Below are 14,821 nucleotides of genomic sequence, written 5' to 3'. Positions count from 1 at the left end.
ATGAAAAAAAGACTTTGACCAAGGAGAAAAGATGGATTTGAATATGTTATTTAGGAAAAGGCTCCAGCTCTCACCAGTTAACTGTGCTTATCTGAAGCTGCAGAGGAAATGGGACAAATTCCTCATTTCCCAGACCAGAGGCACCAGGGAGATGATGACATTACTAGCAATGAGCCAGTTATTTATTTGGAGAAGTATTGTAGCAATATGATCATACACTCCTAAAGATTAAACTTCACAACATATTTTCTGGCACAAAGTCACTTTAAATAAGAAGCACAGTCAATATAGGCAGATGCAATTCCTCATTGCCAATCTGGACCAGAATTTGTGTGAACAAAACACAAAGAAAAGAGATCTACACAAGCTTTGTGTGTGGCAGTAGCCATCATAGAATTTCTAGGTCAGTAAAGTGCCCTAGACTTTGAAGGTCATCTAATCTAACTAAGCCAGTTCCTGAAGACCGAAGAGGTTTTATCTTTCCAAGGTCTCATGAACACAGCTGGGATTTTCAATCTAATTTCAAAGTCAGTGTTCTTTCTACTGAATGTCCATGAGGAAGCCTGCATACCCCATTTCTTTTCTCCTCCTTTAAAACATTTTTGGTCCCTGCTATAGAATCCCTACTTTCTTTTTTAATTTAATTTTATGTTCTTAAAATAACAAAAATTCATCTTCTTTCCCTTCTGTCTTCTCTGCCATATTGAAAAAGAAAGAAAAATAAAATTGTTAACAAATACAGAAAACGAAGCAAAACAATTTTCCTCATTGGCTGTGTACCAATATAAGCATATATAAACATATAGCATATATGTGTGTATATATATATTTTTTTTTACACACACATACACACACATTAGTAAAATGTGTTCACAAACAATATTTCTCATTCTTAGTGAGATTTTTTTCTAGAACATGAGTGATATCCTTTTACCTCTTTGATCCCACTCAATTATATATCGCATTCAATGTATATTGTATCCACTAGCTCTTGACTTTTCTAAAATCATGGATCTTGAAATGAAAGGAACCTTAGAGGCAATCTAATCTAACCAAACACCTTTTACAGATGAAAATATTGAAATCTAAAAAATTAGAGGACTTATCTAACTCTTACAAGTGGCACAGCTGAAATTCTGATTCTCTGACTATTTAGAGTCTAGACCATTTTACTGGTCTTAGTTTACCTGTGAGTTTTGTGTAGTAGTTAGCACATTTATCACTTTTTGGCACAGTAATGAACCTTAAAGACAAGGCACTTGGCTTTTTTGTTTTGTTTTGTTTTTCATTGCTTTGCTTTGTTTTTTACTATAAGTCACTGTTTCTGAATGTTTTGCTTTGAAAGAGAATGAGTTACAGGTAGAACATGCAGGAATCACCTGTTTTATGAACGAGATCTAGTAGATGGAAATACATTAACTTTCTACATAGTTTTACATGCTATACTTTCAGGATAAGTTGCACGTAAAATGAACCTTTAAATAATATGGGAATTCTAAGATCCAAGAAGGAAGTGATTTGTATTTCATATATACATATACATATCTAGATATACATATATATATGCATCCGTATTGAAGAATATAGATTGGAATGGACCTTAAAGGCAAATTAATATAACTCTTGAATGAAAATTCCCTCTACAATTGACCCAAGATCTCATCTACCCTCTGCTCAAAGAGATATAGTAAGGGAAATCCCTACCCCCTGAACTTGTCCATTTAAAATCTGAACTGTGTTGAGGTCATCCAGGAAGCACAGTGGTAAGAGCATGAGACCTAGAGTTGAAAAGATCTGAGATTAAATTCAGCTTCAGATACATACTATTTATATGACACATGGCAAGTCACAACCTATGTTTGCCTCATCTGTAAAACAGAATAATTGCCCAGGCTGTTAATATTATCATTATCATTATTAACTTTTATCATTTTTTGGTTTTTTTTTTAATCTATAAAATGGGGTTAATAGTAGCATGCCTTCCAGAGCTGTGAATTCAAAATTAAAAACATTTGTTTTTATAAAGGACTTTGGAAACTTTAAAGCACTAATATAATACTGTTATTAATTATTAAGTGGATGATCTCTAAAATGCCTCTGAGGTTTCAAATCCTATGTTCCATAATTTGATCAATGTAGTTGTTCTCCTTTTCAACTAATACAACTAAACAATTCTTAGTTGCCTAGGGCTTTGAAGGGTTAAATGATTTCCCTCAGGCATGTGTTAGAAGAAGGTTTTGAACCATGATGCTCCCTAACTCTTCCTTAGATTCTTTCCACTCTGTCATACTGACTGACATAGCATATCAATTAAGACAATGTATTTTCTGATACCTAATAGCCTTTATGATATTAAGAATATAATGAGAAGACCTGGAAGGCTATAATTGTGCACATAAAATTAAGTACTCCATCATTATTTTGCCTTGAAGGAGTCTCATCATATGGACTCCTAAGAATTCAAAAGTAGGGGAAAGATGCTTTCTCCACAGATGATTGTATCAAAACATTGATAACACAGAAAATAAAACTCTCTAGAAGCAGTAAAGAAAAGCTGTATATCACTACACTTATAAATTGAAGAAAGATTGAATTTAGTCTTTCCCACTTTGAGTCTTCATTTCCCTTTCTCTCATTCCCATTCGGGAAATTGAATGGAATTAACTTCTTCCTGATCTGATGGTCTGAGGGATATTTCATGAAATGAAATCTACATCCTGACCCTTTATGGTGGCTCAAACCACTCCCATTAACACATGCAGTCCTTTTTACCCCTCCCATTCTTTCCAGAATGCCTAGACTCTGTCAGTTCTCCTTCAAAAAATCAACCAAGCATATGTGGGCATGCATGAGTAAGTATGTAAAGTGAAGACCCCCAAATTTAAATGGTTTATCCAAGTTCACATATGAAGCAAGGGATATGACTCTTATTTGAGTCATATCATCTGTAACTAGATCTTCTCATCATTCCTCTATGCATCTCAGCTTTTATTATTTTTAGATACAAAGGATGACTATCTCTGAGCAGCTACAATTTACTTGGTAATACTATCAAGCCCCCATTTATTAAGCCATTAACTTCCTTAAGCCTAGAAAATCAAATTTCATTTAGTACTGTTTGGCAGTGGAGCAACCCAGTGAGATGTGATTAGTCAATTAGATAATGTAATGAAGGAAAAAAATACATATACATATATATATATATATATATATATATATGTATATATATATATATATATATATATATATATATATATATAATCTTAATCTAGAGTCTATAGAAGGGCTGTTGTGTTTCTAGCATTTCAGAATTGAGAAAATGTTCCATGGCTTATGAAATTATACATTATAATTGTTGATGATTGGTCATTTAAAATTCCCTGGACAAACACTTAATAATTTGGGAATTATAGAATTGTTAGATGGAAGGAGCCTCCGAAATCCAACCTCTACCCAAATGAATGCCATGAGTATTATCTGATGTTGTGCAGCAGTGAGAACACTGATCTTGGAGTTATAATCAAATCAGCTAGCACATTATGTACCAGTAACTGTGCTAAGGGATAGGGATACAAAGAGAAAAGAAAATAGAGGAGAAATGTACAAATATAGATATATATACAAATGAACTTTTTAAAGTCCTAGGAAATAGAAAAGGGGGAAGAGAAACAGGAAAGGGAGGTATCAGGATTTAATGGTATAAGGAAAGGCTTCATGAGTTGAGATTTGAATGAAAGGATTTTAAAGAGTAGAAGTGAAGAGGGATTAGATTCTAGATATGGGATCATCAGGTATAAAGACAGAGATAATAAATGAATCTTTGAGACATAGGGAGAAGATGAATTGACTAATTTATAGAGTGTAGCTTCAGGGAGCCAATAAAATTTTTGGATACGGGAATAACAGTCAGACTTGTGCTTTAGGAAAATTGCTTTGGCAAATATATGAAGAATGAATTGGAAAGGGTACCAAAATCCTGAGTTTGAATTAGATTAACTTATTGCCTAAGTGATCTTAGACAAATCATTTAACTTCTCTAGGTTTCCTTATCTGTAAAGAGAAATGGTTAGACTGGTCAAGTCCTAGAACCCCTTTTAGCCTTTTGATTCTGGGATCACTGATGAATTAGCTAGCACTCTACCTCTCTCTCCTTGAAGACTAATTTTTTTTTATGTTTTTTAACACACATTGCCTTATGAATCATGTTGGAAGGGAAAAATCAGAACAAATGCGGAAAAAACATGGGAGAGAGAAAAAACAAAAGAAAAGAAGTGAACAAAGCATTGATTTACATTCATTCTCCTTAGTTCTTTTTTCTGGATGCAGATGATATGTCCAAAGTTCATTGAGATTGCTTGGGTCACTGAGAAGAACCAAGTCTTTCATAGTTGATCATAGCACATTCTTGCTGTTGTTGTATACAATGTATTCCTGGTTCTGCTTGTTTTACTCTGCATCAATTCATGTAAATCTTTTCAGGCCTTTCTAAAAATCAGCTTGATTTTTTAATAGAACTATAATATTCTATTACCTTTCTTTACCACAATGTGTTCAGTCATTCCTCCATTGTTGGGCATCTACTCATTTTCCAATTCTTTGCTACCATAAGAGCTGCAGCAAACATTTTTGTACATGTGGGTCCTTTTCCCTCTATTATGATTTCCTTTGGTTACAGAACCAGTAATGGCACTGCTGGGTCCCTTTGGGCATAGTTCCAGATTGCTCTCCAGAATTGTTGGATCAGTTCACAACTTCACCAACAATGCATCACTGTCTCAGTTTTCCCACATCCCCTCCAATATTTTTCATTATCTTTTTCTGTCATCGTAGCCAATCTGAGAGGTGTGAGGTGGTATCTCAGAGTTGTTTTAATTTTCATTTTTCTAATCAATAGAGATTTAGAGTGAAGACTTTTGATGAGGAACTCTTTCCAATAAGCAGCAACAGTCTATTTCATTTTAGATTGAGCTTTATTGTTAGTATATTTTGCTTTATATTGAATTGAAATCTACCTTGCCATAATTTCTATTTCTGAGCATTCATTCCATCCTTGGGACTAGTCAGAATGAAACTGTTTTGCTTTCTGCAGATCCACCATTCTAATGCTTGAAGGAAGCTCTCTGAATATATACAAAGCATACTCCTCACCACAGACACATCACAATTTTCCCCAACTTGGTTTCAATATATCATGGATTTGCATAAGAAATGAAATTGGAAATTTGCAAATGTTGCAGGTGACACAAAAAGGCCAGCAAGTGACAGAGAAAAAGTTTAGAAGCTCAAAAATGTGAATATATATACACATGTAAATATGTATATAGGGAGAGAGAGAGAGGGGGAAAAAAAGAAGAGAAAGAGAGAGAGAGAGAGACACAGAGAGAGAGAGAGACACAGAGAGAGAGACAGAGAGAGAGAGAGAGAGAGAGAGAGAGAGAGAGAGAGAGAGAGAGAGAGAGAGAGAGAGAGAGAAGGAAGAGGGGGAGAAAGAAGAAGAGAGAACTATATGATATCCACATGTCATAAAAGAAAAAAAAATTCAGTCTTCTTTTCTGGTATCAAGGGAGGACCAAAATATTTCACACAGTTTTCCAGATAGCAGGGCTACCTATGGCCCCTAACTCCCTAAAGAGATACTATAAGTTTATACTGGTGGGGGAGAAGAGGAGAGGATATAACAGTGGAAAAAGACAAGTCTTGATTCTTCCTCAGAAAGCTTACAATCTGTTAGAGGAGCAAAGTTATGTTAAAAATACATATAATACAAAGCAGTTTCCATTACTTAAACTGTAATGGTATAGATGAAATGCTTCAATCTCTGTCCCAATTAGATGCCAAAATGATTTGCTTAAAAGCACAACTCTCCCCATGTCAATCCCCTGCTCAGTATAGTACTGCAGCTCTCTATTGATTCTAGGATTAAAAATAAACTACTCTGGCTTTTAAAGATCTTCACAACCAAGCCTCAGTCTACCTTGTCATCTTTATGCCCTTTCACATAAAGTACAGTCAAACTGGCCTTCTTACTTTTCTTCTGAGAGGAAGTTTGCTCTCTCTTCTCCATGCCATGTGTCAGTCTTGCTTATAATATGCTACATTATCACTTTTTTTACCTTAGGAACTACAGCTTCCCTGAAGCCTTGTCTCAAGGTGCCCTTTCTCTATGAAGCTTTTTTCTGATTCCTTTTATTACTGTTGCCTTACCCATGAATAATCTCCTCTATTTTCTATGTACCACTATAAGTACACTTGGTCTTTTCTCACTTGATTAAAAGCTCCTCCAGGGCAAATATTGTTTCACATTTATCTTTGCCAAATGCTTTATGTTTATCTGGTCTGTAGCAGATTCTTACTAAATATTAATTGATTGATTGGTTGATTATTGTTATATTCTGTTCATTCAATCAATTTAAAAAACATTTTTAAGTATATATTACCATTTTTTAAATACTTTGTTAGAGGGGCAGGTAAGTGGTACAATGCTAGTCCTGGAGTAAGTACACTCAGACACATCAAGTCTCAGACGTTTGATGCTCACTGATCATGTGACCCTAGGCAAGTCACTTAGTGATTGCTTCACCAAAAAGCAAATCTTTGCTCTGATAAAGATCAAAAGACATAATCTCTACACTATGAACAGAGACAAATATAACCCATTAAAATATGGCAAATGCAAAAGAAAAATAGAAAGTGTCCCAAAAACTTAAGCCTAGATTACTTGGGGCAAGGAGATGAGGGAAGGAAATGATGATGTTCAAGTTAAGTGTGGAAACCTCCAGGAAGCCTTAGTGGAGGATATAACATTTGACCTAAACCTTGAATAAATTAGTCTTAAGTTAAACTATATACCCTATCAACATTACTTTAGCAGAAAAAACTCCAATTTGTCCACGATCATAAGCCAGAGAATGGGTGAACTTTTTTGAATTAGGGGAAAGCAAGCCAGCAGTTAGCACTGTATGCAAATCATAATTTTATAGTTGAAATTCTGAGGATTGCTAGTGTCCCAAATGACTGATGATCTTGTTTCAACGCTGCATCATATTCTAAACAAAAGAAACAGCCAATTTGAGGACTTTTTTTCTTTTGTACTCACTCTCTTGCACTGAGCAGAACTCTGACTGCTGACAGATAAAAAATGTGGGAAGGGAATACTTCAAAGATAGTTGAAAAATTATCCTTCATGCATTTGTGCATCTGTTCCATTCCAAGGCATATGTTATATGTTGTCTGACTGTATTTAAAATGCATTTCTCTCCATTAGGCTTAAGATCAATGTACAACTTGGTTGGATGGCTTAGCTGGTTACTCACTGGGAATTTCAAGTACCTTCTTTTTCCTTCTGTTCTCATTGTCAAAAAAGAAAAAACATGTGGATTTTACATTAGGGTCTTCCAATAAGTATGATATACTGATAATGGGAATGGACTTGCATGTCCCTGATCTAATAATAAGGAGACAGGATCCTCTGTGTCTTTGCCTGACATATTGCTTGAGGGTAGTGGTTTACCAGAAGAAATGGCATACTCTTGTACAGCTTTTATTATAAACATTGTCAGGTGCTCGTTCAATTTCATGTCTCATCATTGCATCAAATGCATTTTCAATGTGATTTTTGTTATATCTGCAAAGTTATGCTTGTAGCTTGTTTATCCTTTATCCTTGTAAAATGGGTATTTCATTTATATTGGGAGAAAAAAAAATGTTCAACTAAGGGAATTAATGACCCCAGGATATTCCCAGTGAAGTTTAACTTCCTATGTTCTTTAAACTGGCTTGTATTACATTTTCATTTTGATGAATACATATAGTCCCTAAAGCCAGGGAAATCTTGCTTATGAATAATCCAAATGATACCATTCACCACCCCCATTTCCATTAGACACAAACACTCTTCCCTAACATCTTTTCTTTTTATAAAACTTAGCATATTTAATTTTTTTATTTGTGTTTAATGTTTGTCTTTTTCCTTCTCCACAGGTCAATGGAACAGAAATTGAATACGAATTTGAAGAAATCACTTTGGAGAGGGTAAGACAAATTCAGTCTTTGTATTAAAACCTAAATCTTGCATTTCTCATAAAATACCCAAAAGAGTTGTCCTGTGAAATAATACAATTGTAGATTATAACTTTCTGGGTTCCCACAGGGCTAGTAATTAATATGCTAATGAAATGGTATACAGATATGAAGCCTGACAGACCAAATGACAAGAACTGTTTAGTCACCAGAAATCATTTCCAGAAATGAGAGAAATAAATACCCTAGAAAAGTTTCATCAGTTTCACAAGAGACTTAGCTTTTTTTCAGTATAATATTCTTATGATATAAATTTAGGGAACTTATATTCCCCAAAGATGGGTACTGTTTGGTTGTGGTGGTTGTTTTTGTTGTATCCATAATGCTCATGGTAGCTTTTATAAGTAGGTGCAAAATAATTAATTGTTAAATTATTAAGCTGAATTACTAGACAGTGTGGTTGTATAGGAAAGAGCTCCAGATTTGGAGTCCAAATTATACAAATGTGAACTAGTATTATTCTCTTTGTTACTGCTACTATTATTGTTATCTCTTACTTCTGACATAGTTTGTAGAAAATGATATAATAAAATTATTTTCCAAATAAAATTGTAATAATCACATACTGATCTGGGAGGGCCATCAGAGCTATTAAATATGCTGCTGACAACTGCTGCTCCATAAGCTTAGTTCTTCCCTCTTTGTAGCAGAGAACAAGCCCTACTCTCTCTTATGTGAGACAGCCTTTCAGACACATTTTCTCTGTGTTCTTTTCTCCAGTGTAAATATTCTTGGTTCCTTCAACTGATCTCTAAGTGAAATAATTTTAAATGCCTTTATGTTCATGGATGGCTTTTCCTGCATCCTCTCCAGTTTATCAGAACTCTGTTTAAAATAGAATACCCAGACCTGGACACAACATTCCAGATAGGGATCTCGACTATGAGGAAGTACAGCAGGCCTGCCATTTCCTTAATAAGGGCATTCTACCTATTTAATGAAGTTTAAGTATGACCTAAAATTTAAAGCTAGCAATAGACTGGGGAGAATTAGAATAAAGTCCAATAATGACATAAATTTAAATCACAAACAATATAAATCTGAAAACAACTATCTATTTCAACTCACTCCACTTTTATTGAAGAAATTTGGGGCAAGAGGGGTCAAACAGCTTGCCTAGAGTGATATTAGTAAAAGAGCTAGGCTGATAACATCTCCAATGCAATGTGCTTTATTTATTTTTTTCTTTCTTTTCTCTTACTTTTTATTAAGTTTGAATGGTTCTGAAGGGAAAAATCCAGTGAGGATTTTAGTGTTCTGCAGATGGGTTCTTTAAAAAGACTGTGATCAATTCTGACAAAATTTCAACATCATCCTAAATTGGGAGAAGTGGGACCTATGTAAAGTAAGCACAGATGTGAAAGAAGGAACACAACAGCTGACTGCAACAGCCTGAGGAAAACCCTGGTGTAAGAGTCATTATGATTTGAAAAAGCTAGGTTAAAAGTTGGCATTGGTATGGTGCAGTGGAAAAAGCGTTGAAGTTGGGTGCAGAATTCTGGCCTCTGTGTAGCTGTCAATGTAATCTTAGACCGTCCAATTAACCTTACTGGATCTCAGGTTTAGCAGTGGAGGACAGTGGATAGAGTGCTAGTCCTGAAGTCATGAAAACTCTTCCTGAGCTCAAATCTAGCCTCAGATACTTACCAAGTCACTTAACCCAGTTTGCTTCAGTTTTTGTTTTGTTTTGTTTTGTCTCTAAAAAGAGAAATAGAAAATGAAATGTCAAACCACTCCAGTGTCCCAAAATCCCAAATGAAGTCATAAAGAGCTGGATAAAACTGAAAATGCCTAAGCAACAATACAATAATTTTAGATAAGTAAGTAGATAAGATAATTTTATCTACTAAGTCAAATATAGATTGCTGTATGCATAAAGTAAAAGGAGATCCTACACAATAAATCCCCCACATTGACATAACCAGAGATTCTTTGTTATTAAATATTGTTATTGTTAACAATAATGTTATTACAAAATTTGATGACCCCACTGAGAATTCTCATACCACAAAGCTTATCTGTATATCCCTGCCTCTTGCCCTCCCATCACAGCTTGTTGCCAATGCTTACCATTCCACCAGTTAAATAGGTACCTTTTGGTAAAGATATTAAACTTAGCTTGGCTAGCAATTTTGACATACTAGATACTGAATGAATATTTGTCACATAGACTTAGATAGAATACTACCAAAAGACATATATTCCCAGAGCCACAATACATTATCAGTCATTAATAGCCATTAGGTGGCATGTATCATCAAGCTAAAGACTCAGAATGAGAAAGGAATAAACATTTAAGTACCTACTAGGTGCCTGGCATCTGCTAAGCATTTATAAATATTATCTCATTTCATTCTAATAACTCTTTGGAATAAGCACTGTCATTGTTCCCATTTTATAGATGAGGAAAGCAGAAAAACAATATATAAGTGGCTTGCCCAATGTCTCACAGCTAGTGTTTGAGGCAAGATTCAAACTCAGATCTTCCTGACTCTAAATTCAGAATTCTATCTACTGGGCTACCTATTGTATACCAATATTAACACACATAAATCTTAGTCATGGATACAATGGAAAGTTTGATTTAAATTTTTTAAATCACCAAGGAAACTCACCTTCCAGGAAGTTTATGAATGTAACTTAATTTGTAATCAATATATCAAGAAGTATGTAACAGGCATTGGTGGGATTTATAAGAGAAGCTAAATGGGCTAGGAGAACTAATTGAGCAATCATATCATCCATAGTGATCTTTTGAAACACTAACAATATTTGTTAAATCAGTTGTATACCTGACCAATTTAGAAGATATTTTAAAGTAACTTTCTGTTGAGAAATAAAAAAAGTAAAAAAGAATATTTTTAGTGTTTCCTGACAACTTGAATACTGGCCTTGCTTATGGCCCAGTCCCATTCTCTTGTGCTTACTTTCTTCATCTATAAACTATGAGGGTTGAAGTAAATTAATTCTGGGCTCCCTCGCATCTCTAATATCTGTGATTCTTTCAAACCTAATACCTCTAACTTACAGGTAGTTTTGAGCATCAAATAAAATTAGACATCTAAAGTTCTTTGCAAACTATTCTAGTGCTATAAGAATGTGAGTTATGTTTCTTGCTAGCCAAAAATTATCATTTTCAATCTTCCAAATTCTTCAATCTCAGCCACAGAAACATTTAAGATTTTTCACATAGAATAACAGGTGTGTGTGTATGTGTGTGTGTGTGTGTGTGTGTGTGTGTGTGTGTGTGTGTGTATTTATAAGAGTCATTCAGAGAGAGAGAGAGAAAAAAAGAGAGAGAAGAGGGAAAGGAAAAGGCAAAGGCAAAGGCAAAGGTCCTTATCAAGGTTTTAACATAGATAGATGATAGAAAGATAGATATATAGGTTGGTTGATAGATTCCGTTGCAGACTATCTTCTGATTTAACTTATTTTGGTTTTCCTGTAGCCCTTTTATAGCATTCATGAGAGTAATAGAAATGAAGAGTTAAAGATTTTTGTAATTCTGTTGTTTTTCATTCATTTCTGACTCTTCATGATCCCATTTGGAGTTTTCTTTGCAAAGATTGGAGTGTTTGCTACTTCCTTCACCAGCTCATTTTTGCCAAAGTGAGGCAATTAGAGTTAAGTGACTTGCCCAAGGTCACAACTAGCAAGTGTCTGACACTGGATTTGAACACATGAAGATGAGTTTTCCTGACTCCAAGTCAACCATTCTAACCACTGAGCAACCTAGTTGTCCAACAGTAATGGAAATAAAGAAAGGGTTAAAGACTTAGCAATCTGGACATTTTAAGTATTTTTTAAGATAAGTAGCAGACATTAAGCTCTTTCTCCCAAGATTGTAGAAACCCAATGACCCAAGTGGTATAACAGTGTTATAACAGCTAATAAGAATGAAAAGCAGGATCTGAACAATCATATCTTCATAATTTTAAGACTCACCCTCTACCCAAATGTTCAGGTAAGACTAGCATCTCTGGTATAAAAGCTTACTACTTACTTCCCAGGACTGCTCATCCTTCAGTATCCACCTGGTTTAACTAACTCTCACCTGTAGCTCCAAGAAGCTATAGCTTGTGCAGCAACTACACTTTAGTAAAAACCATCTCATTAATCAGGCTAAACTAGGTTGAGAATAAGCAATAGACCTCAAAACTATCAGTGAGGGGGGTGTTTATTCCAAGCATGTGAAAACTTCCCCTGGTGAAATAAGAGGAAAAGAACAATTGATTCCAATAACCACAAAGGCAGCTGAAGCAGGCACTTGGAGCTCTTAGAACTTGGTCAGAAGGTCATCCCCAGGCCAAAATTGACTTTTGTCTCGACTCTGGACTTTAATGACTCCAAAAAAGAATGAAGCTGATGATTTTGTACAATTCTGTCTCATTTAAGTCTAATTCATATGTAAGTCAAGACATCAAGACGTCATAGGTCCTCTTCAAAAATAAAGGACAAACAATAACATATGGTATCTAATAAATGTATATTCATATGTATGTGTCCATATGCTTACATATATATGCATAACTAATTATATGTGTAAAAGTCTATTTGTGTATATATGTATTCATAGATATATATACATACAATATCTATATGAAGGAAGAAGAAGAAGAAGAAGAAGAAGAAGAAGAAGAAGAAGAAGAAGAAGAAGAAAGAAGAAGAAGAAGAAGAAGAAGAAGAAGAAGAAGAAGAAGAAGAAGAAGAAGAAGAAGAAGAAGAAGAAGAAGAAGAAGAAGAAGAAGAAGAAGAAGAAGAAGAAGAAGAAGAAGAGGAGGAGGAGGAGGAGGAGGAGGAGGAGGAGGAGGAGGAGGAGGAGGAGGAGGAGGAGGAGGAGGAGGAGGAGGAGAGAGGAAACAAAATAATTAGGGAAATGAGAGGGAAATAAGGGGAGGGTAGTAAATAGAAGAAGGGAGGAGGGAGGAAGGAAGGGAGAAATGGAGGGAAAGGAAGAGATAGACAATGTGGAATAATATATGGAGCATTGAACTTAGCATCAGGAATCTTTGGTTCAAATTTTACCTAAAATACTAAGCAGCTGTGTGACTGTAAATAAACATCTTAACATTTCTGTGCCTCAATTTCCTCATCAACAGTAATAGAAAGTATTAGTGTTTTGAAGGTTGGCGCTGTTATCATCATTTTACAGATAAAAGAAACGGAGGTATATAAAGCTTAAGTGACTTGCTAATGGTCACATAGTTAAATATCTGAAAAATCATTCAATTGTGGGTCTTCCTGACTCCAATCCCCATCCCCTACACATTATGCTACCTAAGTTCCTATAAAGTGTGTCAGACTGAATGCCTACTAAGGACCAATTGATTGTGTGTGTGTGTGTGTGTGTGTGTGTGTGATAGACAGAGAGAGGAGAAAAACAGAGAAAAGAGGGGAAGAAGAGGGATATTCCTTCAAGGCAAAGGTCTTTATAAGGTTTTAACATAAATAGCAGGATGGGGGCAACTAGGTGGCGCAGTGGATCGAGCACCAGCCCTGAATTAAGGAAGACCAGAGTTCAAATCTGCTCTCAGCCACTTAACGTGTCCTAGCTGTGTGACCCTGAGCAAGTCACTTAACCCCAGCCTGGGGGGGGGGGAGGGGGAACATAAATAGAAGGATGGATGAATGATAGAAAGATAGTATTTAGTAATGATGGGTCAAAATGAAGGATTTTATTATAAAAAGGAGAATGAGAAATTGACTTGCAGAAACAGGCAGACAAATGATTAAAAATATGATTCCCTTTTTGCCAAAGTTGATAACTCTATTGGGAACTCATCTGAGCTCTCATAATAATATATGTATGGGAAAACTTACCTTTAGGTTGTAGCTACAAACATTATTTGTTTAAAATATTATCTCTTACTGGTCTCAGCTCTGTCTCATGGTTCACATGGTACTTTTGGTCAGGGCCCCAGTGTCTTGTGGGTAGGACTTTTGCTGTGGCTTCCTGTTATGTCCACATTTTTGTTAACCACCTCATGTGTTTCAGTGGCTTTTACAAAAGCTGCTTATTTTCTTTCCTGCCTTGGTAGTAGAAATCTCATTGTCTTCCTCCTCCAGCAGCTGCTTTGTTATCCTTCTCACATCTGCGAATGGGCAGCCTGTTCAGTGGAGAACTGTGTTACAGAGTGTACCATCTCTGGGGCTTTTAAGATCAACTGTGTCTCAGGACCTGATTGTCACAGCCTGCTCTCAAAATAAATGTTTCTTGCGTAAATTCTTCTGCTTTCTTAAATTCTCATCATGCCTCTTGCTCCTGATTGAAGGTCATAAAACAGAGTTTGGTAGCAGAATAGCATTTGGCAGGTTGCAATAAACCATAATGCCCCAAAGCTCTCTGGAATAGGTCTTCTTTAAACTAACCCATTATATTGTTCTAACTCCCTGTAATAAAGGAGCAATATAACAAGATGGTGGCAGAAAAAAAAAAAAATGACTGGTGTTGGATCAATGAATTTAGGCCACTGTTCTCTGGAACATTTTCTGTTTATGGGGCCAGAAGGCCTTCAGACATGGTTGAAAGCCCTCTGTGCTGCTAGCCATAGGATTTGAATGTCAGAAAAATTAACTGTCTCAAGATAAAATATTGTATTTAGAGCTTTTTTAGATAGTCATTATTCTAAATTATCTTTAAGTATAATTTTCAGAGCTTTAGAATTCTTGGAGCTACTGATAAAAACACCTCTAGAGATTTGATTTAGATAAATCTAGACAAAAAGCATATAGCTGATATTCA

The 14,821-nt window shown here is 35.3% G+C and overlaps 1 protein-coding gene across 26 annotated transcripts in view; it reads left to right on the top strand.

Moving 5' to 3' along the window:
• DLG2 (discs large MAGUK scaffold protein 2) overlaps positions 1–14,821 on the top strand; it is a 2,604,243-nt gene that overhangs the window by 1,742,039 nt on the left and 847,383 nt on the right. For all 26 annotated transcript variants that reach the window (XM_074304592.1, XM_074304594.1, XM_074304589.1 and 23 more), the window contains one exon: positions 7,981–8,031. In XM_074304592.1, coding sequence (XP_074160693.1) covers positions 7,981–8,031 — 51 coding nt within the window. The remainder of the gene's footprint in view (positions 1–7,980; positions 8,032–14,821) is intronic.

Source organism: Sminthopsis crassicaudata, chromosome 3 (genome assembly GCF_048593235.1).
Source record: "Sminthopsis crassicaudata isolate SCR6 chromosome 3, ASM4859323v1, whole genome shotgun sequence".
NCBI classification, from domain to species: Eukaryota; Metazoa; Chordata; class Mammalia; order Dasyuromorphia; family Dasyuridae; genus Sminthopsis; species Sminthopsis crassicaudata.
The sequence above is the reverse complement of the archived record's forward strand: the minus strand, read 5'-3'. Positions and strand labels throughout refer to the sequence as shown.